The 25,141-nt window shown below is 49.2% G+C and overlaps 1 protein-coding gene across 1 annotated transcript in view; it reads right to left on the minus strand.

Moving 5' to 3' along the window:
* Positions 1 to 1,531: 1,531 nt before the first annotated feature.
* The window catches only part of LOC143933242 (nicotinamide N-methyltransferase-like), a 32,808-nt gene continuing 9,198 nt past the window's right edge, over positions 1,532 to 25,141 (minus strand). The window contains exons 2-3 of the mRNA XM_077456129.1: positions 6,365 to 6,570; positions 1,532 to 2,042 (exon numbers count right to left, since the gene is read on the minus strand). Coding sequence (XP_077312255.1) covers positions 1,619 to 2,042; positions 6,365 to 6,570 — 630 coding nt within the window. The 3' untranslated portion in view covers positions 1,532 to 1,618. The remainder of the gene's footprint in view (positions 2,043 to 6,364; positions 6,571 to 25,141) is intronic.

Raw genomic sequence — 25,141 nt, forward strand, 5'->3', positions numbered from 1 at the left:
TCTTAGAACCCACAAACATTATATATATATTTTTTTAAAGCAGAGGCCCTAGAGAATAAATTGGTGTGTTTTGCAATTTTTTATGTCACACAGTACTTGTGCAGTGGTTTTCAAACGCAATTTATTGGAAAAAAATACACCTTTTTTGAATTTTAATGCAAAAAAACACAATACATAACCCAATTTTTTTGGAAAATATAAAAGATGATGTTACTCCAAGTAAATACATACCAAACATGTCATGCTTTAAAATTGTGCATGCCTTGCAGCGGTGACAAGCAGCGTATATTTTACTATACATAGGTGACATTTTAAAAGGCGTTATAGGTAACCACTTTAGAAAAAAAAATTCAAATCACTTTTTCAACATTTTTTTTATAGTGCTTCTGGAGAAGGGGGGTGGGGGGTATGTGGCAGTGGGTGGTGTCAGTAGTTTTTCATTTTTACGTATTGATTTTTTTACAATTTAATTTGTTTTTAATATTTTTTCATAATGCCTTTTGGTGGGAGGGGGTTGGGGCAGTGCACAGTGTTGTTATGGCAAGGGAGAGTGGTGTCAGTATTTTTTATTTATTTTTTACACTTTAATTTTTTTGAATTTTTTTTACAATCTCTTTTTTTATATTTTTTGCGGGCTTTGGTGAGATATCAGGGGTCTAAACAGACCCCTGACATCTCCCCTTTGAGACAGAGAGAGGGACTGAGGACATAGATTCCCCAGTCCCTTTCTCAGCACTGAAGATGAATGAAGAGGAGACAGAGGGTCTTGTTCATTCATAAACTGAGCAGAGTAAACACAGTTTACTCTGCTCAATTATCACAGCAGACAGGAGCGATCTTGTTCACTGTGTCCAATTTCCGACAGATCCCCCCGCAGCCGTCGAGAGAGGAGGGGATTCGGCTGTGGGGGATGAGAAGAGGGGCGGAGGAGAAGGAAGGGGGGGCGGAGGAGAACGGGGGGTTGGAGAAGAACACAGAGGGCGCCAGAGGAAAAGGACACAAAGGGGGCAGGGGGAGGAGCACACAGAACAGCTGGGAATGATCGGTGTTGCGGAAGGGACAGCTTTGAACACCGATCTCCCTGTATAGCTTTTCAGCTGACAGCCGCTTCTCCTTCTCTCCCTCCCACAACTGTCAGCTAAAAAGCTATACAGGGAGATCGGTGTTCAAAGCTGTCCCTCCCGCCGCACTGATCATTCCTGGGAAATCCTGAGGCGCTTGCGGGTGTGTAAATGTGGGAGACTCCCACACCTCGTGGGAGACTTGGGATGTCTGGGCTTATCATTATGGGCAGCCCATCAAAGATACTCGGGCCACCCGATGGGACATAAGAGCCAGAGAGAGCCGCAGAAGGCGGCTGGGGGGGGGGGGGGGGGGATTTCCCCTTCCACTGCTTGTAATAGCAATCAAGCAGCTAGTTAGGCTCTACTTAGGCACTAAAAACCAGAACCGAGGTGAAGCTGCAGGCATCACCCTGGTACAATTACTTGAAGCACAATGACATAACAGGTAGGTGATTATGTGGCAAGGACTTTAAAACTGAGAATAATGCAAACGAATATTTCTAACTTTAGCAAAGTTGTAACACAATGAGATGAATGCGGTCATCTACAATCCCCTACTCCCCCTTGTGGGCTGCGGTGAACATAATAGCTTTATAATCATTGCAATCATTCATATGGCGTCTTCTCTGCACTGCGCAGTAATCGATAACTAACCCCAGATTATTAAAGGCATTTTTTACAAAGCTCTCATTGTATTTAAAAAAATGAAACCGTTCCCCTCTGACAATCGTGTAACTTTTATCTATTAACAAAAAAAGTAACAGTTGGCCTCCAGGTTTCAGCAGCTTTATAATCTTTTCCAGGTTCCTCATATAATCATCTTCATTTTTACTGATATAATCCAGTAGCAAACCACTGACAATGCAGTCAGCGAGCGGTAACGTCACCGGGGAGGTTATGTTTTCCTGGTCAAAGTCACATTTCAAAACCTCCTTGATTGACGACTTTAGGCGCATTTCTATGTCCTCATGTTGGCCTCTAAAAAACAAAATACGGGCATTACAGGGAGAGTTTCCAGTATGCCTGACTACAATTATACAATTAAATGAGAGACATCTGCTGCCTATAAGATCAGCTTCTTTTCTCTGCTGAAAAACTCTGCTCTGTAGAGGACTCTGCTCCTTCCTCTATCCAACTCTCCTTTCTTGAAATACTCTGCACTGCTGGAGGACTCTACTCCTTCCTCTTATGACGTGTACACACGGACGGACTTTCCGGTAGACTAGGTCTGACGGTCTTCCGCTGAAACGGACTTGTCTACACACAATCACACCAAGTCCAACGGATTCGACTGCGATGACGTACAACCAGATAGTGCTCATCCATGCCATCACAGTGCTCATCCATGCCATCACAGTGCTCATTAGTACCACATCAGTGCTATCACAGTGCTCATCCGTGCCACATCAGTGCCATCACAGTTCTCATCCGTGCCACATACTCTGCATTGCTGGAATACGCCACTATTTTTGCTGTCTATAGCTATATGATATGAATTTAACCACTTGACAACCACGCTATAGCCGAATGACGGCTACAGCGCGGCCGGTTAGTTCTGGGAGGCCGTCATATGATGGCCTCCTGTGCTCACTGAGCCAGGAGTGTCTGTGATGGCTGGGTCCTAGAGCCCTGGCGCATCCCGGATCGGGGTAAAAAGGGACAATCACAGCAGTCCTTTACCATGTAATCGCTCCATCCAATGATGAATCGATCACTTTGTAAACAAACCATCGTCATGTCCAATTCAGCTCTCTCCTCTTCTCACACTAATCGATACAGCGTGTGAGGAGAGGAGGGAGACAGTGGCAGCCTGAGTGGGTAGGATTTGGATTGCCCACAGTGCTCATCTGTACCACATCAGTGCCATCACAGTGTTCATCAGTGCCACATCAGTGCCATCTCAGTGCCCCATCAGTGCCATCACAGTGCCACATCAATGACATCACAGTGCTCATCCATGCCACATCAGTACCATCACAGTGCTTATTCTGTGCTACATCAGTGCCATTACAGTACCTACCAGTGCCATCACACTGCCCATCAGTGCCATCACAGTGCCCATCCATGCCACATCAGTGCCATCACAGTGCTAATGCGTGCCACATCAGTGCCATCACAGTGCTCATCAGTGCCACACCAGTGCCACACCAGTGCCAGCACAGTGCCACATCAGTGCCATCACAGTGCTCATCAGTGACACATCAGTGCCATCTCAGTGCCATCACAGTGCTCATCTGTGGCACATCAGTACCACCACAGTGCTCATCCATGTCACATCAGTGCCATCACGGTGCTCATCCATGCCACATCAGTGCCATCACACTGCCCATCGGTGCCACATCAGTGCCCATCAGTGCCATCACAGTTCTCATCCGTGTCACATCAGTGCCATCACAGAGCTCTTCAGTGCCATCACAGTGCTCATTCATGCCATCAAAGTGGCCATCAGTGCCACGACAGTGCCCATCAGTGCCATCACAGTGCTCATCCTTGCTACATCAGTGCCCATCAGTGCCATCACAGTGTTCATCAGTGCCACACCAGTACCAGCACAGTGCCATCACATTGCTCATCAGTGCTCATCCATGCTACATCAGTGCCATCACAGTGCTCATTTGTGCCACATCAGTGCCATAACAGTGCTCATCCATGCCACATCAGTGCTATCACAGTGCTCATCAGTGCCATCACAGTGCTCAACAGTGCCAAATTTGTGACATCACAGTGCTCATTAGTGCCACTACAGTGCCCTACAGTATCCGTCAGTGTCACTACAGTGCTCATCAGTACCCCTACAGTGCCCTACAGTGTCTCACAAAAGTGTAATAGGTAGTCAAGAAATTAGATGTGTAATTTATGTCCCTAGAACACCTGATGGTGCTCCCTGAATGTTGGGCCTCTGTATGTTGCCAGACTGTGTAAAATTCTCACACATGTGGTAGCACCATACTCAGGAGGTGTAGCAGCATGTATTTTGGGGTGTAATTTTTGGCAATTACATGCTATGTTTTATAAATATTATATAAATTGACAACTTTGGGACATGTCCGCTGACACCCGCCACTATCCGATCCAATCCTTTCCGTGAATTCTAGATGGGTGGAGACCCTATTTTCGATCTGTCTGGTGGATCGGGTGGGATTGGATGAAAACGGACAGCCGGTCTATTTTCATCCAATCTCCCCATAGAGGATAGTGGGACTCTGACAGGTCCATCTCTGCACAGTGAGCGGAGATGGACCTGTTATTCGCCTGCTTAGCAGGGATTAGAAGATCGATCCACCGCTGAGCAAAGTCCATCATGCCCCAGTCGGTGACATCATGAGGGGGCGGGGTCTCTGGATGACGTCACTGGATGGCCACACCTCATGTCTATAAAAGAACCAGCAGAGAGCAGAGCTCCCACAACTGTGGGAGCTAGCATCAGGAGAAGATCAGAGGAAGAACCGGCAGATGAAGAAGACAGCAAAAAGAGAGAGAAGAACCCGGAGGAAGAACCGACAGTGGAATAAGACATCAGCAAAACAAGAAGTACCGGCAGAGGAAGAAAACACCAGTGGAGGGAGAAGAACTGGAGGATGAAGATATCACCGGAGAGAGAAGAACCGGTTGGAGAAGAAATTGGAAGGAGAAGAGACGCTGGAGCTTCTATAATAAATTACTTTGTCAAAAACATGTGTACTGTTTTTATTTCTTGACACTTTTTTTGGGTGAATGAGTAGGGGTACAATGTACCCCTACTCATTCACATAGGGTGGGGGGACAGGATCTGAGGGCCCCCCTTTCAGCTTCCGATAAGCCCCACCACCAACAGACCGCGACAACCACTGCGCAGGGTTGTCGGGAAGAGGCCCTTGTACCCATCAACATGGGGATAAGGTGCTTTGGGGTGGGGGGCGCAAAGCCCCCCTGCCCCAAAGCACCCACATCACCATGCTGAGGGCATGTGGCCTGGTATGGTCCAGGAGGTGGGGGGCCGCTCGCTCACCCCCCCTTTCTGACCTGTCTGGCTGCATGCTTGGATAAGGGTTTGGTATGGATTTTAGGGGGGCCCCACGCTGTTTTTTTGGGTATGGAGGTTCTCCTTAAAATCTATACTAGACAGAAGGGCCTGGTATGGAATTGGGTGGTAACCAGTTAAGACGGCTCTCATAGGGAACCATTGATTTATACAAGTCATGCGACATGTGCTGCCAATGTTGGAGTGTATGTTGTACCAGGGTGAACCCAGCCTCAGGCTGGGTTCACCCTGGAACATGCAGCGGCTTCCAGCAGGAGAGAGCCAGGCACAATCTCCCATTATGTGAATTGGATGTAGCGAAAACCGCATCCAATTCGCATAGGTGTGAGCCCAGCCTCAGTGTCTCAAGAAATGAGATAGGCCTTTAGTACATCAGGTGTGATCAATTTTCAGTTTTCAATGATTGGCACCATAGCTTGTAGATGTAGACTCTATCAGCTTCACAAAGACCAAATAATATACACTGATTTGGGTTATTTTTACCAAAGATTTGCAGCAGTATAACTTTTGGCCAAAATTTATGAAGAAAAATTACACATTTTCAAAGTTTTATAACAAAACTGATTTTTTTTTACAAAATTTGTGGTCTTTTTTTATTTAGAGTGGTGATTAAATACCACCAAAAGAAAGCTCTATATGTGTGAAAAAAAGGACACAATATGGGTATAGTGTTGCATAAGTAATTGTCATTCAAAGTGTGAGAGCGCTGAAAGCTGAAAACTGGCCTGGTTAGGAAGGGAGTATAAGTGTTAAGTGGGCAAGTAGTTAATGGACCAGTGCACAGTTTATTTTTATTTTATTTTTATTTTTTTTAACATATAACCAAAAATATAAAATTATTTAGAAAAAATCAAAAAGGGGCAGTTTTGGTGGGAGGAGTTGTTTTGTTTTCCGTTAATATTTTAAAAACCTCTAAAAAAATCAACAGAAATATTTTCACACCTATTTTTTTTTTTTCTAGTGACAATTTTACATTTTGGACCGCACCACAAGCCAGCGTCTGGTTTGCATTTGCTGTGCGAATCCCACCCTCTGCAGGCCGAGTTGAAATCACAGCCATGGCATATGTATAGTGCTGTCAGACTGTAATATTAAAATTGGGTGGGTTGGAGGTGGTAAAACCATGACTCAGCTACCTGTTCCCCCCCCCCCCCCACCCTTCCTTTTCTGCAGGTGTGAGAGATCCTCTATAAATGGACATGGTGTGGTTAAAAAAAAAAATCTGACAAGTACTGAAAAATAAAGCCAACAATTGTGGAACCATTAAGGGACATGTTACCTTTTTTCTTCTAACTCAGCAACAACAGATGATGCATGCTTAAAATCATACGCTCCGGTGCGGTCGTGTAGCCATCTGCTCAGTTCCATGATACATTTCTCATTGGATTTTAGTACAACCATTTCTTTGAAGAAATTGGATGCAGAATAGAGATGGTGGATGATAGAACCAACAGTGATGTCAATGCAAAAATCACCCTTACAGTGGTGTGAAAAAGTGTTTGCCCCCTTCCTCATTTCCTGTTCCTTTGCATGTTTGTCACACTTAAGTGTTTCGGAACATGAAACCAATTTAAACAATAGTCAAGGACAACACAAGTAAACACAAAATGCAATTTGTAAATGAAGGTGTTTATTATTAAAGGTGAAAAAAAATCCAAACCATCATGGCCCTGTGTGAAAAAGTGATTGCCCCCTAAACCTAATAACTGGTTGGGCCACCCTTAGCAGCAACAACTGCAACCAAGCGTTTGCGATAACGTGCAATGAGGCTTTTACAGCGTCCTGGAGGAATTTTGGCCCACTCATCTTTGCAGAATTGTCCTAATTCAGTTACATTAGAGGGTTTTCGAGCATTTACGGCCTTTTTAAGGTCATACCACAACATCTCAATAGGATTCAGGTCAGGACTTTGGCTAGGCCACTCCAAAGTCTTCATTTTGTTTTTCTTCAGCCATTCGGTGGTGGACTTGCTGGTGTGTTTAGGATCATTGTCCTGCTGCAGAACCCAAGTTCGTTTCAGCTTGAGTACACGAACAGATGGTCGGACATTCTCCTTCAGGATCCTTGGTAGACAGCAGAATTCATAGTTCCTTTTATCACGGCAAGTCTTCCAGGTCCTGAAGCAGCAAAACAGCCCCAGATTATCACACTACCACCACCATATTTTACTGTTGGTATAATGTTCTTTTTATGAAATGAAGTGTTCCTTCTACGCCAGATATACTTGGACACACACCTTCCAAAGAGTTCCACTTTTGTCTCATCGGTCCACAGAATGTTGTCCCAAAAGTCTTGGGGATCATCAAGATGTGTTGTGGAGAAATTGAGACGAGCTTTGATGTTCTTTTTGCTCAGCAGTGGTTTTCTCCTTGGAACTCTGCCATGCAGACCATTTTTGCCCAGTCTTTTCCTGATGGTGGAGGCATGAACGCTGACCTTAACTGAGGCAAGTGAGGCCTGCAGTTCCTTGGACATTGTTGTGGGGTCTTTTGTGACCTCTTGGATGAGTCGTTGCTGCGCTCTTGGGGTAATTTTGGGCGGCCGGCCACTCCTGGGAAGGTTCACCACTGTTCCATGTCTTCGCCATTTGTGGATAATGGCTCTCACTGTGGTTCGCTGGATTCCCAAAGCTTTGGAAATGGCTTTATAGCCCTTTCCAGACTGATAGATCTCAATTACTTTCTTTCTCAATTGTTCCTGAATTTATTTGGGTCTCGGCATGATGTGTAGCTTTTAAGGATCTTCTGGTGGACCTTACTGTGTCAAGCAGCTCCTATTTAAGTGATGCCTTTATTGTGAACAGGTGTGGCAATAATCAGGCCTGGGTGTGGCTAGAGAAATTGAACTCAGGTGTGGACAACCACAGTTATAGTATGTTTTAACAAGGGGGGCAATCACTTTTTCACACAGGGCCATGATGGTTTGGATTTTTTTTCACCTTTAATAATAAACACCTTCATTTACAAATTGCATTTTGTGTTTACTTGTGTTGTCCTTGACTATTGTTTAAATTGGTTTGATGTTCCGAAACACTTAAGTGTGACAAACATGCAAAGGGACAGGAAATGAGGAAGGGGGCAAACACTTTTTCACACCACTGTAGCTTGACCTGCAGGAATATTACAAAATCAGATGTTATATACATTGTAATCAAAATAATTCCATTCATACAATTAACCCTGGTACATGAGGCTCTGGTGCTTAATTGCATCTGGAGGGCAGAGGCAAACCGTCCAGCCCTCCAGTTGGCAGCCTGTCAAACTCTATGACATTCTGACAGCTGCTATGACTGGATGGGGCTGGGGGGTGCATCTAGCTGTATGTACGTTTAGGGCTGTATGCACCCAGGGATAAATGCCCAGAAGCATTGAGGGGGATACAAGCTGCAACCAGCAGGAAGCGTAACCACTTCAGCCCCAGAGGATTTGGCTGGCTAAAGACCAGAGCACTTTTTACGAATCAACACAGAGTCGCTTTAAAGCGGTAGTAAACCCGCTATTTTTTTTTTTTTTTAACACCTGCAAAGCAAAAGGCATAATGAGCTAGTATGCACCGCATACTAGCTCATTATGAAATACTTACCTTAGAACGAGGCCCCGACATCTGGCACGATCCACGCCGAGGGAGCTGACATGCTCCCTCGGCGTTTCTTCCGGGTATCGCGGCTCCGGCGCTGTGAGTGGCCGGAGCTGCAATATCGTCACTCCCGCGCATGCGCGCGGGAGATTTCTTTCCGGCCGCCGGCCACTGCCGGATTTTCAGGCCGAGAATCCCCTCGTGCGCATGTGCCGCTGCAGTCAGCGGCGCATACCGAGGGGAATATCTCCTAAACCGTACAGGTTTAGGAGATATTTTTTTTACCTACAGGTAAGCCTTATTATAGGCTTTCCTGTAGGTAAAAGTTACAAAAAAGGGTATACAACCACTTTAACAATTGCGCGGTCATGCAACATTGCTCACAAACAAAATTGATGTCCTTTTTTTCTCACAAATAGAGCTTTCTTTTGGTGGTATTTGATTGGTTTTGATTTTTTGCGCCTAAAACAAAAAAAAGCAACAATTTAGAATTTTTTACTTTTTGCTATAATAAATATCCCCAAAAAATACATAATTTTTTTCCCTCAGTTTAGGCTGATATGTATTCTTCTACATATTCTTGGTTAAAGAAATCACAATAAGCTTTTATTGATTGGTTTCTGCAAAAGTTATAGCGTCTACAAAATAGGGGATAGTTTTATGGCATTTTTATAATTTTTTTTATTTTACTAGTAAAGGGAGGCCCGCAGTGTATGGACTGAAGGGGAAGTAACGAAGGGCCGGGTATGACAGTGAGGATAAGGGCTGGAAGGGTTAAGCTGTGGAAGGAGGTAATAGAGGGAGGAGCAGACAAAGAATTGAAGCCGAATGGGAGGAGCGGTATAAAAGGAGGAGGGGGAGGAGTTACAGGCAGTGCGGAGGCAAAGAACAGTGAGAGGAGGTAGTTTTGCTCAACTGTTTATTATGGCCGACATTGAAGCGATGCTGGACGGATTGCGGCGGCGTGCAGTGGAGCGTGGACCGGAGTGACTGCGGGACAGGCTGGGCGACCTGGCGGGGACGGCCTCCAGCGCGCTTTTCACCGAGGCCTGCTACTCGCCCACCTTGTGTAGTCAGGAGCCCTGGGGAGGACCACTCGATCCCCCTGGCAAAACGTTCGCAGGGGGACACTGGAGGCCTTGAGCGGCCTACACGCCGCGGGCCAGTGATGGTGGGCGGGGCGGACGCACCACGAGGAAGGGGTTCACCTCAGGCTGTTGACCATGGGGGGAGGGGGGCTGCTGCAGTGGTGCCTCATGCTCCAGGAGGGATTGCTGAGCAGGATGGATCGGCTCAGGGGACAATGACCAGAGGCAGAGGAGCTGTGTCCAGGCCTGGGCAGGTGCGGGGACCGCCTGCGGGCTGCTCCGGTCACAAGAACAGCAGGGGCGCCCGGGTGTCCACTTCCCCAGAGGCTGACAGGGCTGGGCCGCGCCGACAGTCTGCCGGGGATGTCTCGGCCGGTGGGGTCTCTTTCCCCGGGGGGCTTACACCTCCTCCTACCTGGGACCAGGATGATCGGTCCGAAGGGGAGGTATCGGATGAAGAGGATCCTCTGGCACCAGCAGGGGAGAGCACCGGTCCGGCTGTGGGGAGAGCCCCCGGACAGCCAGGTGAGCCACAAGATGCTGCCTTGTTATCGCATGCCTTGCAGGGTCTGTTGGGAGTGGTACAGGCAGGCACTGGGAGGCCACTGCCGCTTGTGGGGCAGGACAAGGGGGTGGTGGGTGTGGAGGCAGTGGTGGGACATGCCCCTGTGGTGGCGGAGCATGCCACTCAGATGCAGGATTTGCTGGAGGGTTTGTGGGCGCTGGTGGGGCGGTTTGATGGTGGGTTAGCACAGCCGGCGCCGGTGGCCCCGCGGGCCGCTCCCCCGCTGGGGGATCAGTGATACTGGCACCTTCCATGCCAACTTCGGTGGGGGACGGGGTGGTTCAGGCGCCGGTGGTTGATGCGGGTAAGAAGGAGGCGGTGGCTAGATTGGACATTGTTCGGTTGGCCGAAGCGGCGCGGTGTGAAGTGTATGTCTGTTTCAAGGGGCCACTAGGGGCCCACTTGAAACAGGAGGTGCGGGAGAAGATCACGAAGGGTTAGTACGTGGAGATCTTCTCGCTACTCCCATTGGAGAAGTTTAACTTGGATAGGGTTAAGCCTGATGACTCCAAGAAGGAGAACGAGGAAAAGAGGCGGTATTGGTTGATACTAGACATGTGCATTCGTTTTCGTCCGAATGCATTTTCGTCCGAATTTCAGCTATTTTCGTTTTCGTTTTGACAAACGATAACGAAAGCACAAAATCCGAAAAACGAAAGATCCGACATAAATAAATGCTTTATTTTCGTTTTCATTGTTACAACAGTTCGATATAGAATAGGAGATTCGACATGACTCTGACAACAATCTGTCTATAGAACCTGTGGTCGAATGTGCTTAACCTTACCTCTATTAGTCCAAGATTATATAGAGAAAATATTCGACAGAGAAAAAAGATTTGACAGAGAGAAAAGATTCTGCAAGTTACTGTCCTAAAAAGTGTTTGGGGACCCGGGTCCTGCCCCAGGGGACATGTATCAATGCAAAAAACAGTTTTAAAAACGGCCGTTTTTTCGGGAGCAGTGATTTTAATAATGATTAAAGTGAAACAATAAAAGTGTAATATTCCTTTAAATTTCGTAGGGGGGGGGGTTGTCTATAGTATGCCTGTGAAGGGGCGCATGTTTCCCGTGCTTAGAATTGTCCCTGCACAAAGTGTCATTTATGCAGGAAAAAAAGTCCTTTAAAATCACTCGCAGCTATTATGAATTGTCGGCTCCCGTAATACAGAGAACACTCATTGAAAGTCATTGATAAAAAAATAAATAAATAAATTAAAAAAAAAGCGTGGGGGTCCCCCAAATTCAATTACCAGGCCCTTCAGGTCTGGTATGGATATTAAGGGGAACCCTGCCTCAAATTTAAGAAAAAAATTGACGTGGGGTTCCCCCTAAATATCCATACCAGACCCTTCAGGTCTGGTATGGATATTAAGGGGAACCCCGCATCAAATTTAAAAAAAATTTGACATGGGGTTCCCCCTAAAAATCCATACCAGACCCTTTATCCGAGCACGCAACCTGGCAGGCCGCAGGAAAAGAGGGGGGGACGAGAGAGCGGCCCCCCTCCCTCCTGAACCGTACCAGGCCACATGCCCTCAACATTGGGAGGATGCTTTGGGGGTCCGTGACCCCTCAAAGCACCTTGTCCCCATGTTGATGAGGACAAGGGCCTCATCTCCACAACCCTGGCCGGTGGTTGTGGAGGTCTGCGGGCGGGGGGCTTATCAGAATCTGGAAGCCCCCTTTAACAAGGGGACCCCCAGATCCCGGCCCCCCCCCTGTTTGAAATGGTAAGGGGGTACAAAAGTACCCCTACCATTTCACAAAGAAAGTGTAAAAAATGGTTAAATAAAACAAACACACTTTTGAAAAATTCCTTTATTAAAAATAAAAAAAAGATTCCAGCGGCGGTAATCCACTCTTGCTATCCAGCGACGGACGGTCAGCTCTCCATCGATGTCTAATGTCATCCAGCGCAGCGCAGCATCCTTCTTCTGTCTCCGTGGAGGAGACACTACAGACATTCCGGCGGCTTGACGTTTCTTATATACGGTGGGCGGGGCCACCCGTCACCCCGGGTTTCCCCTTGCGTCAGAGGGGGGCGGGGTCAGGTGACGGGTGGCCCCGCCCTCCGTATATAAGAAACGTCAGCGCCGGAATGCCTGCAATGTCTCCTACACGGAGACAGAAGAAGGATGCTGCGCTGCGCTGGATGACATTAGACATCGATGGAGAGCTGACCGTCCGTCGCTGGATAGCAAGAGTGGATTACCGCCGCTGGAATCTTTTTTTTATTTTTAATAAAGGAATTTTTAAAAAGTGTGTTTGTTTTATTTAAACATTTTTTACACTTTCTTTGTGAAATGGTAGGGGTACTTTTGTACCCCCTTACCATTTCAAACAGGGGGGGGGCCGGGATCTGGGGGTCCCCTTGTTAAAGGGGGCTTCCAGATTCTGATAAGCCCCCCGCCCGCAGACCTCCACAACCACCGGCCAGGGTTGTGGGGATGAGGCCCTTGTCCTCATCAACATGGGGACAAGGTGCTTTGAGGGGTCACGGACCCCCAAAGCATCCTCCCAATGTTGAGGGCATGTGGCCTGGTACGGTTCAGGAGGGAGGGGGGGCCGCTCTCTCGTCCCCTTCTCTTTTCCTGCGGCCTGCCAGGTTGCGTGCTCGGATAAAGGGTCTGGTATGGATTTTTAGGGGGAACCCCACGTCAATTTTTTTTTTAATTTGACACGGGGTTCCCCTTAATATCCATACCAGACCTGAAGGGTCTGGTTATGGATATTTAGGGGGAACCCCACGTCAAATTTTTTCTTAAATTTGAGGCAGGGTTCTCCTTAATATCCATACCAGACCTGAAGGGCCTGGTAATTGAATTTGGGGGACCCCCACGCTTTTTTTTTTATTTATTTTTTTTTTTTTTTTTTATCAATGACTTTCAATGAGTGTTCTCTGTATTACGGGAGCCGACAATTCATTATAGCTGCGAGTGATTTTAAAGGACTTTTTTTCCTGCATAAATGACACTTTGTGCAGGGACAATTCTAAGCACGGGAAACATGCGCCCCTTCACAGGCATACTATAGACAACCCCCCCCCTACGAAATTTAAAGGAATATTACACTTTTATTGTTTCACTTTAATCATTATTAAAATCACTGCTCCCGAAAAAACGGCCGTTTTTAAAACTTTTTTTTGCATTGATACATGTCCCCTGGGGCAGGACCCGGGTCCCCAAACACTTTTTAGGACAGTAACTTGCAAATTAGCCTTTAAAATTAGCACTTTAGATTTTGAACGTTGGAGTCCCATAGACTTTAATAGGGTTCTAAAGTATGCTATATAGTTAGCTCCGTCGAATCTTCTTTATACATTCGACAGACACCATAAGCCTTCCAAGACAGATTCGACCGTAATTCATGTGGATTTTCGGACGAATGCAATTTTTGAACGAAAAACGAAATAAATAAAAACGAATTTCGGGAGTAACTAAATAAATTAAGTTTTCAGACGAAAACGAAATTCCGAAACGAAATATTTTACTCTGCACATGTCTAGTTGATACCGCGCACTTTTTCTAACTGGTTGCAGGCATTTGCCATTCTGGCAAGTGTCATTGGGGAGAAGAGCCCAGAGCATTGCTCTGCGCTCTTTTGTTATATGGATGCGATTGGGGAGGCCAATAGGGTGTATGGGGGGGTGGCGTGGCTCCGGTACGACGAGCAATTCCGGCAGCGCAAGGCGGTGCGGCCAGAATTGCGCTGGGACCACAAAGACATCAGCCTCCGGATGAGGCTTATGACGTCGGCGCGGGCCCCCCTCAGTTTCTTCAGGGGGGGCCGGGAGTGCGCCTACCTCAGGACTGCCCGCCGGAAACAAATGGGGGGTGTGCTGGCAGTACAATGAGGGAGCCTGCAAGTTCGGGGGAACGTGCAGGTTCAAGCATGAGTGTTCCGGTTGCGGTGGCGCACACATGCTGTCTCGGTGCTTCCGCAAAGGCAAGCGGGTCAGGGATGTTACTCAGAAAAGGGAAGACGCCGGTGATACTGGCAAGGATGCTTCCTTTTCTAAGTAGGTATCTGGAGAGGGAGGCAGCGCGGGTGCTGGTGACTGGATTTCGGGATGGTTTTAGGATACCCTGTTCACTGCCAGCGGTGCCGCTGGTGGCGAAGAACTTGAAGTCAGCGTTGCAACATCCGGGGGTGGTGGATGAGAAGCTGGACAAGGAGGTGGCGCTGGGGCGTATGGGGGGCCGTTTGAGGGGAAGCCTTGGCCCGACTTGGTGGTTTCCCTGTTGGGGGTGGTCCCCAAGAAGGAAGCGGGTAAATTTCGACTCATTCATCACCTGTCATTCCCAAAGGGGGGCTCGGTCAATGATTTTATTGAGCCGGGGGCGTGCACGGTGTCTTACACATTGTTCAACGCGGCAGTCCGGTGGGTGCGGAAGTACGGACGGGGGGCGCTGATGGCCAAGGCCGACGTGGAATCGCGTTCCGGTTGCTCCCGGTCCATCCTGACAGCTTTCGGCTGTTGGGGTGCCACTGGCGCGACAAATTTTACGTGGATATGTGCCTGCCGATGGGTTGTTTGATTTCGTGCTCTTACTTCGAGACTTTTAGCTCCTTTTTGGAATGAGTGGTGAGGAATGTGTCGGGAATTGAGTCGGTTATCCATTATTTTGGTGACTTCCTCTTTGTGGGCCCGCCTGCCTCCGCTGTGTGTGCAATTCTGCTGTCCACGTTGCAGCACATCGCAGGCAGGTTCGAGGTTCCTTTGGCGGCAGATAAAACTGAAGGCCCGACGTCGGAACTCAGTTTTCTGGGAATAGTGATCGATTCCCAGGCGATGGAGTGCCGGCTACCTAGGAACAAGCTGGAGGAGTTGCAGCAGGAGATTGCGGACATTCAAGGCCGGAGTAAGGTTCAGTTGAGGATGTTGCACTCCCTCCTGGGTAAGCTGAACTTCGCTTGTAGGATCATTCCGATGGGGAGGATTTTCTGCCGACGGCTGTCGACGGCTACAGCGGGGGTCAGTGTTCCGACTCATTTCATTCGGCTGGGTAGGGAACATAGGGAGGACTTGCGGGTTTGGCACGAGTTCTTGGATTCCTATAATGGGAGGGCGATGTGGATGTCGGGCCCAGTCAGTAACTTTGATGTGGACCTGGTTACGGATGCGGCAGGCTCTACCGGGTACGGTGCGTTTTTCAAAGGCAGGTGGAGTGCGGGGCCGTGGCCGCGGTTCTGGGAGACGGCGGATTTCCTGGGCAATCTGGTCTTGTTAGAGCTGTTCCCAGTGGTGTTGGCTTTGGAGCTCTGGGGGGAAGAGTTTAGGAATCTTAAGTTACGCATTAATTGCGACAACATGGGGGTGGTACAGGTGGTTAACCGCATGTCGGCCACTTCTCCCCCTGTTGTTCGGCTGATGCGACAGCTGGTTTTTCAGTGCTTACAACTGAACGTGTTTATTTACGCTGTACACATCCCAGGCGTGGATAATGAGTTGGCTGACTCCTTGTCTCGTTTCCAGTGGGACAGGTTCAGGGCACTGGCTCCAGGCACGGACGCAGAGGGGGTCACTTGCCCGGAGTGGATTTGGAAGCTGCCTTTGGAATTGCTGCGGGATGGATCAAACAGTCGGTAAGTGCGTCCACGTGGTCGGCTTACTCCAAGGTTTGGACGGAATGGTTCGGACTGGTATGCGAGGCAGGGGTAAGTGAGCGGGGTCCTGAGGGACGGTTGCTGGTACTCTACTTTGTTGCCCGGAATATGGAGCAGGGGGTATCGATGTCCTCGATTGACCGGAAGCTGGCGGGTTTGGCGTTTTTGTTTAAATTGTTATGGGAGGAGGACTGGACCAAGGATTTTTGGGTATGACAAGCCTTAAAGGGCTATCGGAAACCTAACAGGACGAGGGATGTGACTTTGCAGGCGCTCTGTGCTCGGCTGCAGTTTGTCTGCGCTTCGGGTTACAAAGCACGGCTGTTTACAGCGGCATTTTCCTTGGCCTTTTATGGGGCATTTCGGATTGGGGAGTTAGTGAGCCCGAACAAGTGAGTGGCCGGGGGTTTGTTGGAAGAGGAGGTTCGCTTGGATGGGGACCGGGTGGGGCTTTGGCTGCACAGGTCCAAGACGGATCAGTGGGGGAAAGGTGTGTTTGTATCTGTTTGCCCTTCCCGGATCAACGGTGTGCCCAGTAGCGGCGGTTCGGGATCTCCGGGCAGTGAGTGGAGGGGTGCGGGGGTCCTTTCCTGCGGCATGAGGATGGGTCCTTCCTATCCAGGTATCAATTTGTCTCAGTGTTCCGGAAGTGTTTGCGGGACGTGGGTTTGGATGGTAGGGAATTAGCTTCACACTCCTTCCATATCGGGGCGGCCACGGAGGCTGCCCGGTATGGGTTGGACGAAGCAGTGGTATGCCGGATCGGGAGGTGGGGATCTCAGCGGTTCAGGTCATATGTCAGGCCACAGTTGGCATTGGATTGAGTTGTGGAACAAAAAATAAAAAATAAAATAAAATGACAGAGTAAAGAAACGAGTGCGAGCAACCGGTAGGGTTGCAGGGAAGTGTTGATGGGGTTTGTTTCTGTTATGCGGGGTTCTTGGGTGGTCATGTTACTGTTTTATGATGTTGGTTTTCTTTTCAGATGGAGGTCTGGCTCGCCTTGTCTGGATCGTGGGGCACTCCTACGTGTGTTTGGGAGCCAGGAGGGGAGACCAGCGATGATGGCAGGCAACTTGGTATTTCCAGGAGGGAGGCATGCCTGAGATGGTTGGGGATCCCGGGGATGAAGTGGGAACGTGTGCTGGGGGAGGTGCGGAGTCACACGGCACGGGAAGGGCCCCCGGCGGTACTAGTGATCCATGCTGGGGGGAACGACCTTGCGGTCCGTAAGGTCAGGGATCTGATGGCGAACATCAAGTCCGATTTTATGCGGTTGCAATTCCTTTTCCCGGGTACAGTGGTGGTTTGGTCGGACATTGTAGCCAGGACGGTGTGGCGCTGGGCTCGGTCGGTCAAGAGCAAACAAGACCTGGATTCGGATCAACAAAGTGGTGGGGCGGTTTGTGGTTCAGCATGGGGGGATTGTGGTTCGACACCGGGAGCTTGAATGCAATGTAGGCTTGTACCTCCGACGGGATGGGGTGCATCTATCCGATGTCGGGATTGATCTGTGGTCTTTGGGATTGCAGGAGGATATCCAGAAGGCTTTGAGGGTGTGGGGTGGCCCTCAAGGCTGAGGGGGTCATCCTTTTGGGCTGTGGCGGTGCTGGTCTGGTAGTCTTTGACGGTTGGCGGTAAATTCAGAGGTCACCTGAAAGGTTGCTAGTATGGGTCCCTCCGGTGTATTCCTGAACATTGGATGGAATACCGTTATAGTTATCACTGTCGGATGTTTGTCTCCGAGCGGTCAAAGCTGGAGGCCTGGTTAAGTGGAAGTGGGTACCGCAGTGAGTTGGTGTTTGTTAAAGTTATGGGTCACCGTCAGAGATCACCAGATTGGGCAATTCGTTGGACCGGATGTTTTGTTATGGTTATAAATATATATATATATTTATGGTTATTTATTATATACAGTAGATATATATATTTTATTGGAGTGTTTGAGTAATGTTAATAAAGGCTGTTATGGCCATTTTACTCCAAAAGCAAGGTGTGGTCTTATCTTTCCGGGTTATGTGCAAAAGGGGTGGGATTGGAGAGAATGGTAATGGGTAATTAAAGGGGACCTTTAGGCCGCGTACACACGGGCGGACTGTTCGCCCAACCTTGTCCGCTGAACAGTGTTTGGGCGGACAGTCCGCCCGTGTGTGGGCTTTCAGCGGACAGTTTCAGCGGACAGTTGGACGGACAAAGTCTTTCGGAAATTCCGAAAAACTGTCCGCTGAAACTGTGTTTGAGCGAACAGTCCGCCCGTGTGTAGGCTACTTTCGAAATGAGCAAACTGTTCCCGCTCGGAAAGTCCGCCCATTTCGAGCGCGTGTACAGGTAGGCGGGGCCCGCGAAGGAGACGTCGCAGGCTCCGCCGCCTGGAATGGGCTTAAAGGGGAACCCCAACGCCGAAAAAAATCGGCGTGGGGGTTCCCCCAAAGTCCACACCAGACCCTTGTCCGAGCACGCTACCCGGCCGGCCAGGAAAGGGGGGCGAGCGAGCGCGCCCCCCCTCCTGAGCCGTACCAGGCCGCGTGCCCTCAACATGGGGGGTGCCTTGGGGAAGGGGGGGCCGCGCGGCCCCCCCACCCCAAAGCACCTTGTCCCCATGTTGATGAGGACAAGGGCCTCTTCCCGACAACCCTGGCCGTTGGTTGTCGGGGTCTACGGGCGGGGGGCTTATCGGAATCCGGGAGCCCCCTTTAAGAAGGGGGCCCCCGGATACCGGCCCCCCACCCTATGTGAATGAGTATGGAGTACAATGTACCCCTACCCATTCACCTGTGAAATAAAGTACAAAAAAAAACACAACACAGGGAAAAAATATTTTATTGCACAGCTCCGGGGGTCTTCCGTCTTCGGGGGTCTTCTCGCCGGACTCCTCCGCTATCTGTGTGTAGCTCTTTTACTAGCGGAGGAGTCCGGCTTTCTTCCTCCCCGCCGCCGGCCTCTTCTCCCGACTTCGGGGGTCTTGTCCCCCTCTTCGGTTCTTCTGCCGGGCCACCGCGCCTTCTTCTAGCTCTTTTACAGGCGGTGGCCCGGTCTTCTGTCGCCGCTGCCTTCCGTTCTTCTGTCGCCGCCTTCGGTTCTTCTGCCGGACCACCGCGCCTTCTTGTAGCTCTTTTACAGGCGGTGGCCCGGTCTTCTGTCGCCGCTGTCGCCGCCGCCGCCTTCCGTTCTTGTTCTTCTTCTTGTTCTTCTTCTTCTTCTCCTGGAGATGTTGACTCGACGAGCTCTCCGGCCGGAATGCCAGAGCCGCGCTGTGCGGTCACTTATATAGTGACAATGGGGCGGTGTCACATGGTATATGTCACATGGGTTGGTCACATGGGTTGATGTCACATGGGGACTATGACATCGTAAGGGGGCGGGGTCACCATGTGACCAACCCATGTGACATATACCATGTGACACCGCCCCATTGTCACTATATAAGTGACCGCACAGCGCGGCTCTGGCATTCCGGCCGGAGAGCTCGTCGAGTCAACATCTCCAGGAGAAGAAGAAGAACAACAAGAAGAAGAACAAGAACGGAAGGCGGCGGCGGCGGCGACGACAGCGGCGACAGAAGACCGGGCCACCGCCTGTAAAAGAGCTAGAAGAAGGCGCGGTGGCCCGGCAGAAGAACCGAAGAGGGGGACAAGACCCCCGAAGTCGGGAGAAGAGGCCGGCGGCGGGGAGGAAGAAAGCCGGACTCCTCCGCTAGTAAAAGAGCTACACACAGATAGCGGAGGAGTCCGGCGAGAAGACCCCCGAAGACGGAAGACCCCCGGAGCTGTGCAATAAATTATTTTTTCCCTGTGTTGTGTTTTTTTTTGTACTTTATTTCACAGGTGAATGGGTAGGGGTACATTGTACCCCATACTCATTCACATAGGGTGGGGGGCCGGTATCCGGGGCCCCCTTCTTAAAGGGGGCTCCCGGATTCCGATAAGCCCCCCGCCCGCAGACCCCGACAACCAACGGCCAGGGTTGTCGGGAAGAGGCCCTTGTCCTCATCAACATGGGGACAAGGTGCTTTGGGGTGGGGGGGCCGCGCGGCCCCCCCTTCCCCAAGGCACCCCCCATGTTGAGGGCACGCGGCCTGGTACGGCTCAGGAGGGGGGGCGCGCTCGCTCGCCCCCCTTTCCTGGCCGGCCGGGTAGCGTGCTCGGACAAGGGTCTGGTGTGGACTTTGGGGGAACCCCCACGCCGATTTTTTTCGGCGTTGGGGTTCCCCTTTAAGCCCATTCCAGGCGGCGAGGCCCGCGACGTCTCCTTCGCGGGCCCCGCCTACCTGTACACGCGCTCGAAATGGGCGGATTTGCCTCCTCCTTACGTGGGCGAGTCCGTTCATTTCAAAAGTTGAGCCAACTGTTTGGCAAACAGTTCGCTGAAACAGTCCGCTCGTGTGTGGGCAAGTCCGCTCATGCAAATTTTGAGCGGACTGTTTGCCGAAACTGTTTGACGAACAAGGTTGGGCAAACAGTCCGCGCGTGTGTACGCGGCCTTAGACTACACTGGTCAAGGGAGGCCCACAGTGTATGGACTGAAGGGAAAGTAACGAAGGGTCGGGCATGACAGTGAGGATAAGGGCTGGAAGGGTTAAGCTGGGGAAGGAGGTAATAGAGGGAGGAGCAGAGAAAGAATCAAAGCCAAATGGGAGGGGCGGTATAAAAGGAGGAGGGGGAGGAGTTACAGGCAGTGCGGAGGGAAAGAACAGTGAGAGGAGGCAGTTTTCCCACCCTCCCTCCCTAACTTTGGGGGTGATGGATGTGTTGGTTGTTGTTTCTGTTCTTATTTTGCAGGTTACAAGGATCAGTCGTCATGACAGCGGATGGATGGCAGTGGACGTTGGCGGTGTTGGTCTGGTGGTCTTTGACGGTCTTTGATGGTTGGCGGTAAATTCAGAGGTCATCTGAAAGGGGTGGAGGGCCAATTGCTAGTTTGGATCCCTCCGGTGTATTCCTGAATGTTGGATGGAATACCATTATAGTAATCTTTGTCGGATGTTTGTCTCCGAGCGGTCACCTGCACTCTTGCAGAACGAAGCTTCGGCGCACGTGCGTTCATGGCAAAACATAGTTTCAGCTCACACACATTCGTTGCCCCACCAGACGGTGCACACACATGCGCACTAGTACACGCATAACGTGACCTCTTGCTGCCTATAATAGCTGCCTCCTCCCTCAGACAAATCGCTGGTTTGTCTTCAGCTTCCTGTGCAACTTTTCCTGCTTCCTGTTTTGCTGATTACCTGTTGTGACCCGGATTGACCTCGACCTGCCTTGATCTTCTCCTGGACCTGACCTTTGGCTTGTTTAGTGGACTTTGCTTGCTTCTCTGGTGTTTAACCCTCAGCCTGTGATCCAGGTTACCTTCTGTCTCCTGTGCCTTGACCCGCTGCTTGTGACCCCGGATTTGCCTTGGCCTTCAGCCTGCTTACGGATGATCTTCTGGTGTTTGACCTTCAGCCGCGCCTCTCTGCAAGCTTCAGTTACCTGTTCATGCACAGCTACCAAGTCCCACGCTGATCTTCACGCAAGTCCTGCCCAGCCTGCTTTGTGCCATTCACCCTCGGTACCATCTCCAGTCTCTTAGTCGCAAGAGTGAACCGCTCTCTGCATTTTGGCTTCGGTGAGTACCCCACTTCCTGACACTGGCAGTGAAGGAGTTAACACTAGGTGGTGCTGTAGGGGTTAAGTGTGCCCTAGGGAGTGATTCTAACTGTGGGGGGAGGGGCTGTGTGTGACACATCACTGATAATTGGGAGCTATGATCAGTGACACTGTCACTAGGCAGAATGGGGAGATGCTTGTTTACATTAGCATCTCCCCGTTCTTCTTCTCTGTGAGGCGATCACGAGTATGCTGACTCACGGAGCTTATGGCGGGCACGCACAATAACGTGATTTTGTGCAGCGCTGCCGGGAGGGCAAAACTGCGGCGGTTGGTACGCAAGCGGTTAACCTTCTGTGGACTCACATTGAGTCCCAGGTCCTTGTAAGGGAAAGGCTTCCTTGCTGGATGCAGCTGTGTGACATCCGCTCCAGGGAGACCACTCCGGAAGTGGGAGAAGTGGGAGGAGATCTCCCAAAAAGTTGAGGAGATGCAGCGCCATTAGTGTGACCTGTCTGCCTGTCGTAAAAATTCAGTGACATAAAACGGTAAGTAACGTGTCTGATTATTTTTTTACATTTTAAAAATCCCATAGTATGCCCAAAAACAAGTGCCCCCCCCCCCCCCCACACACACGTAAAGCTAAGTTAATTTTTTTTTTTTTAAAGGAAAAAATAATTTTTAAATCATCCTCCCTCCTGTGAAAATATAATTTGCACATAGGTGTACCTAGACTACACATGCAAGCATAGTTTGCACATGTTATATATTATCCCCATGATCGTTGTGAGAGGAATATTTCCCTGGCCGTTATTTGTTCACTAAATTGATGAGCAGTAAGTGCTTTTAAGTTCCACTTGACCACCTGAAGGTTACGCCACCTTCCTGACCAGGCCATATTGCTGAAAATGGGACACAGGAGTGCCGTGACTTTAGAGACGTGACATCATGAAACATTGCGGGACGGAATTGGAGAAGAAGAAAAAAGTAAGGAAAATTAGACAGGCAGCAATCGGTAGCTATAGTAATGAGGATTAAAATGACCTGGTTAGGATTGAGCGTTTACAACCACTTTAAGGACAAGACGGCTTCGCTCCTTAACCACCCCACGCCTGCCCTATAGCCGAATGATGGCCGTAGAGCAGGCGCTTTCGTCCGGGAGGCCGTCCCTGGACGTCCTAATGTTTACTTCCGCAATGCGCGCCGCCACGGGCGCGCATCGCAGAAGTTCTGTGTTCGCCGTGTCCCCCGGGGACAGGCAAACACAGATCGCTGTAAACGGCCAATCACATCGGCCGTTTACAGTGCGATCGGCGTGTCCAATGGGAGATGATCTCATATGTAAACATATGAGATCATCTCTCAGCGCCGCTCTCCCTCCTCACACAGACAGAGTGTGAGAGGGGAGAGATGAACGGCTGCAGCGGCAGCCGTTCTGCTTTGAGTTGATTAAAAAAAAAAAAAAGTAAAAAAAAAAAAGTGCCATCCGCCCCAGTGCCATCCACCCCAGTGCTACCTGCCCCCAGTGCTACCTGCCCCCAGTGCCACCTGTTGTCAGTGCCATCTGTCATCAGTGCCACGTATAAGTGCCATCTGTCATCAGTGCCACATAGTGCCATCTGTCATTAGTGCCACGTATTAGTGCCATCTGTCATCAGTGCCACGTATCAGTGCTATTTGTCATCAGTGCCACCTGTCAGTGTCACGTGCCATCTGTTGTCAGTGTCACGTGTCATCAATGCCACTTATCAGTGCCATCTGTCATCAGTGTCACGCGTCATCGGTGCCATGTATTAGTGCCATCTGTCATTGGTGGCACGTATTAGTGCCACGTATTAGTTCCATCTGTCATCAGTGCCACGTATTAGTGCCACGTGTCTTCAGTGCCATGTATTAGTGCCACGTGTCATCAGTGCCACGTATAAATGCCACGTGTCATCAGTGCCACATATTAGTGCCATCTGTCATCAGTGCCACATATTAGTGCCATCTGTAATCAGTGCCACGTGTCATCAGTGCCACGTATAAGTGTCATAATTGCCACGTATCAGTGCCATCTGTCATCAGTGTCACGTGTCATTGTCCTGGTGCTTCAAAAGTGTAATAAATAGTCAACAAGTTAGATGTGTAATTTATGTTCCTAGAACACATGATGGCGCTACCTGCATGTTGGGCCTCTCTATGTGGCCAGGCTGTGAAAAAGTCCCACACATGTGGTATTGTAATACTCAGGAGGAGTAGCAGAATTTTTTGGGGGGTGTCATTTGTGGTATACACATGCCATGTGAGAGAAATAACCTATTACAATGACAATTTTGTGGAGAAAAATAAAAAAAAATGAAAAATCTTAATTTTGCAAAGAATTGTGGGAAAAAAATGACAACATCAAAAAGCTCACCATGCCTCTTACTAAATACCTTGGAATGTCTACTTTCCAAAAAGGGGTCATTTGGGAGGTATTTGTACTTTCCTGACTTGTTCGGGTCACAAGAAGCGAGATAGGCCACCAGTACATCAGATGTGATCAATTTTGTGCGATTCGCACCACAGCTTGTAGACTCTCTAACTTTCACAAAGACCAAATAATATCCACTAATTTGTTTTGTTTTTTACCAAAGATGTGTAGCAGTATAAATTGTGGCCAAAATTTATGAAGAAAAATTCATAATTTACATAATTCTGTCACAGAAACAAAGAAATATGCGTTTTTTTTCAAAATTTTCGGTCTTTTTTTATTTATAGCACAAAAAATAAAAACCCCAGAGGTGATCAAATACCACCAAAAGAAAGCTCTATTTGTGGGAAAAAAGGACAAAAAATTCATTTGGGTACAGTGTTGCATGACTGAGTAATTGTCATTCAAAGTGTGAGAGCACCGAAAGCTGAAAATTGGTCTGGGCAGGAAGGGTGTTTAAGTGCCCAGTAAGCAAGTGGTTAACAACCGATAATTGCCTGCATTCTTTTGTATACATTTAATCTGTCAGTGTGGAATCCCATTGACAGATGAAAGAACCGAACCTGAAGGTATCAGTTTCTAGTATTGGTGCATTTGCATGAGTACTAATACTCATGTACATGCTTAGTATCGGCACAGATAACGATACCAGTATCGGTATGGCTGTGACCCTGATGCCCCGTACACACGAGCGGAATTTCCGACAGGAAAAGTCTGTCACAAGCTTTTCATTGTATATTCCGATCGTGTGTATGCCCCATCAGACCTTTTACATCGATAATTTTGACGGACCTATACGTGTTCTATATTTTTCCGACGGAACCAATTCCTATTGGGAAAACGGCTCGTCTGTATGCTGTTCCAATGTACCAAAAATTATGCATGCTCTGAAGCAAGTATGAGAAGGAATCTATTGGCTACTGGCCATTGAACTTCCGTTTTCTAGTTCCGTTGTACGTGTTGTATGTCATTGCGTTCTTGACGGTCGGACTTTGGTGTGACCGTTTGTATGAAATGACAGCTTGAGCGGAATTCCATCACAAATCTGTCGGAAAACCCTTCAGAGTTTATTCCAGCAGGAAAACTGGTCGTGTGTACAGGGCATAAGGCTTACCTATAGGTACTGTAAATATCCCCTAAACATGCGTTGTTTAGGAGATATTTACTGTACACGC

This window comes from Lithobates pipiens, unplaced genomic scaffold (assembly GCF_037356315.1).
Source record: "Lithobates pipiens isolate NorthernLeopardFrog02 unplaced genomic scaffold, aLitPip1_a1.2 Scaffold_27, whole genome shotgun sequence".
Classification (NCBI taxonomy): domain Eukaryota; kingdom Metazoa; phylum Chordata; class Amphibia; order Anura; family Ranidae; genus Lithobates; species Lithobates pipiens.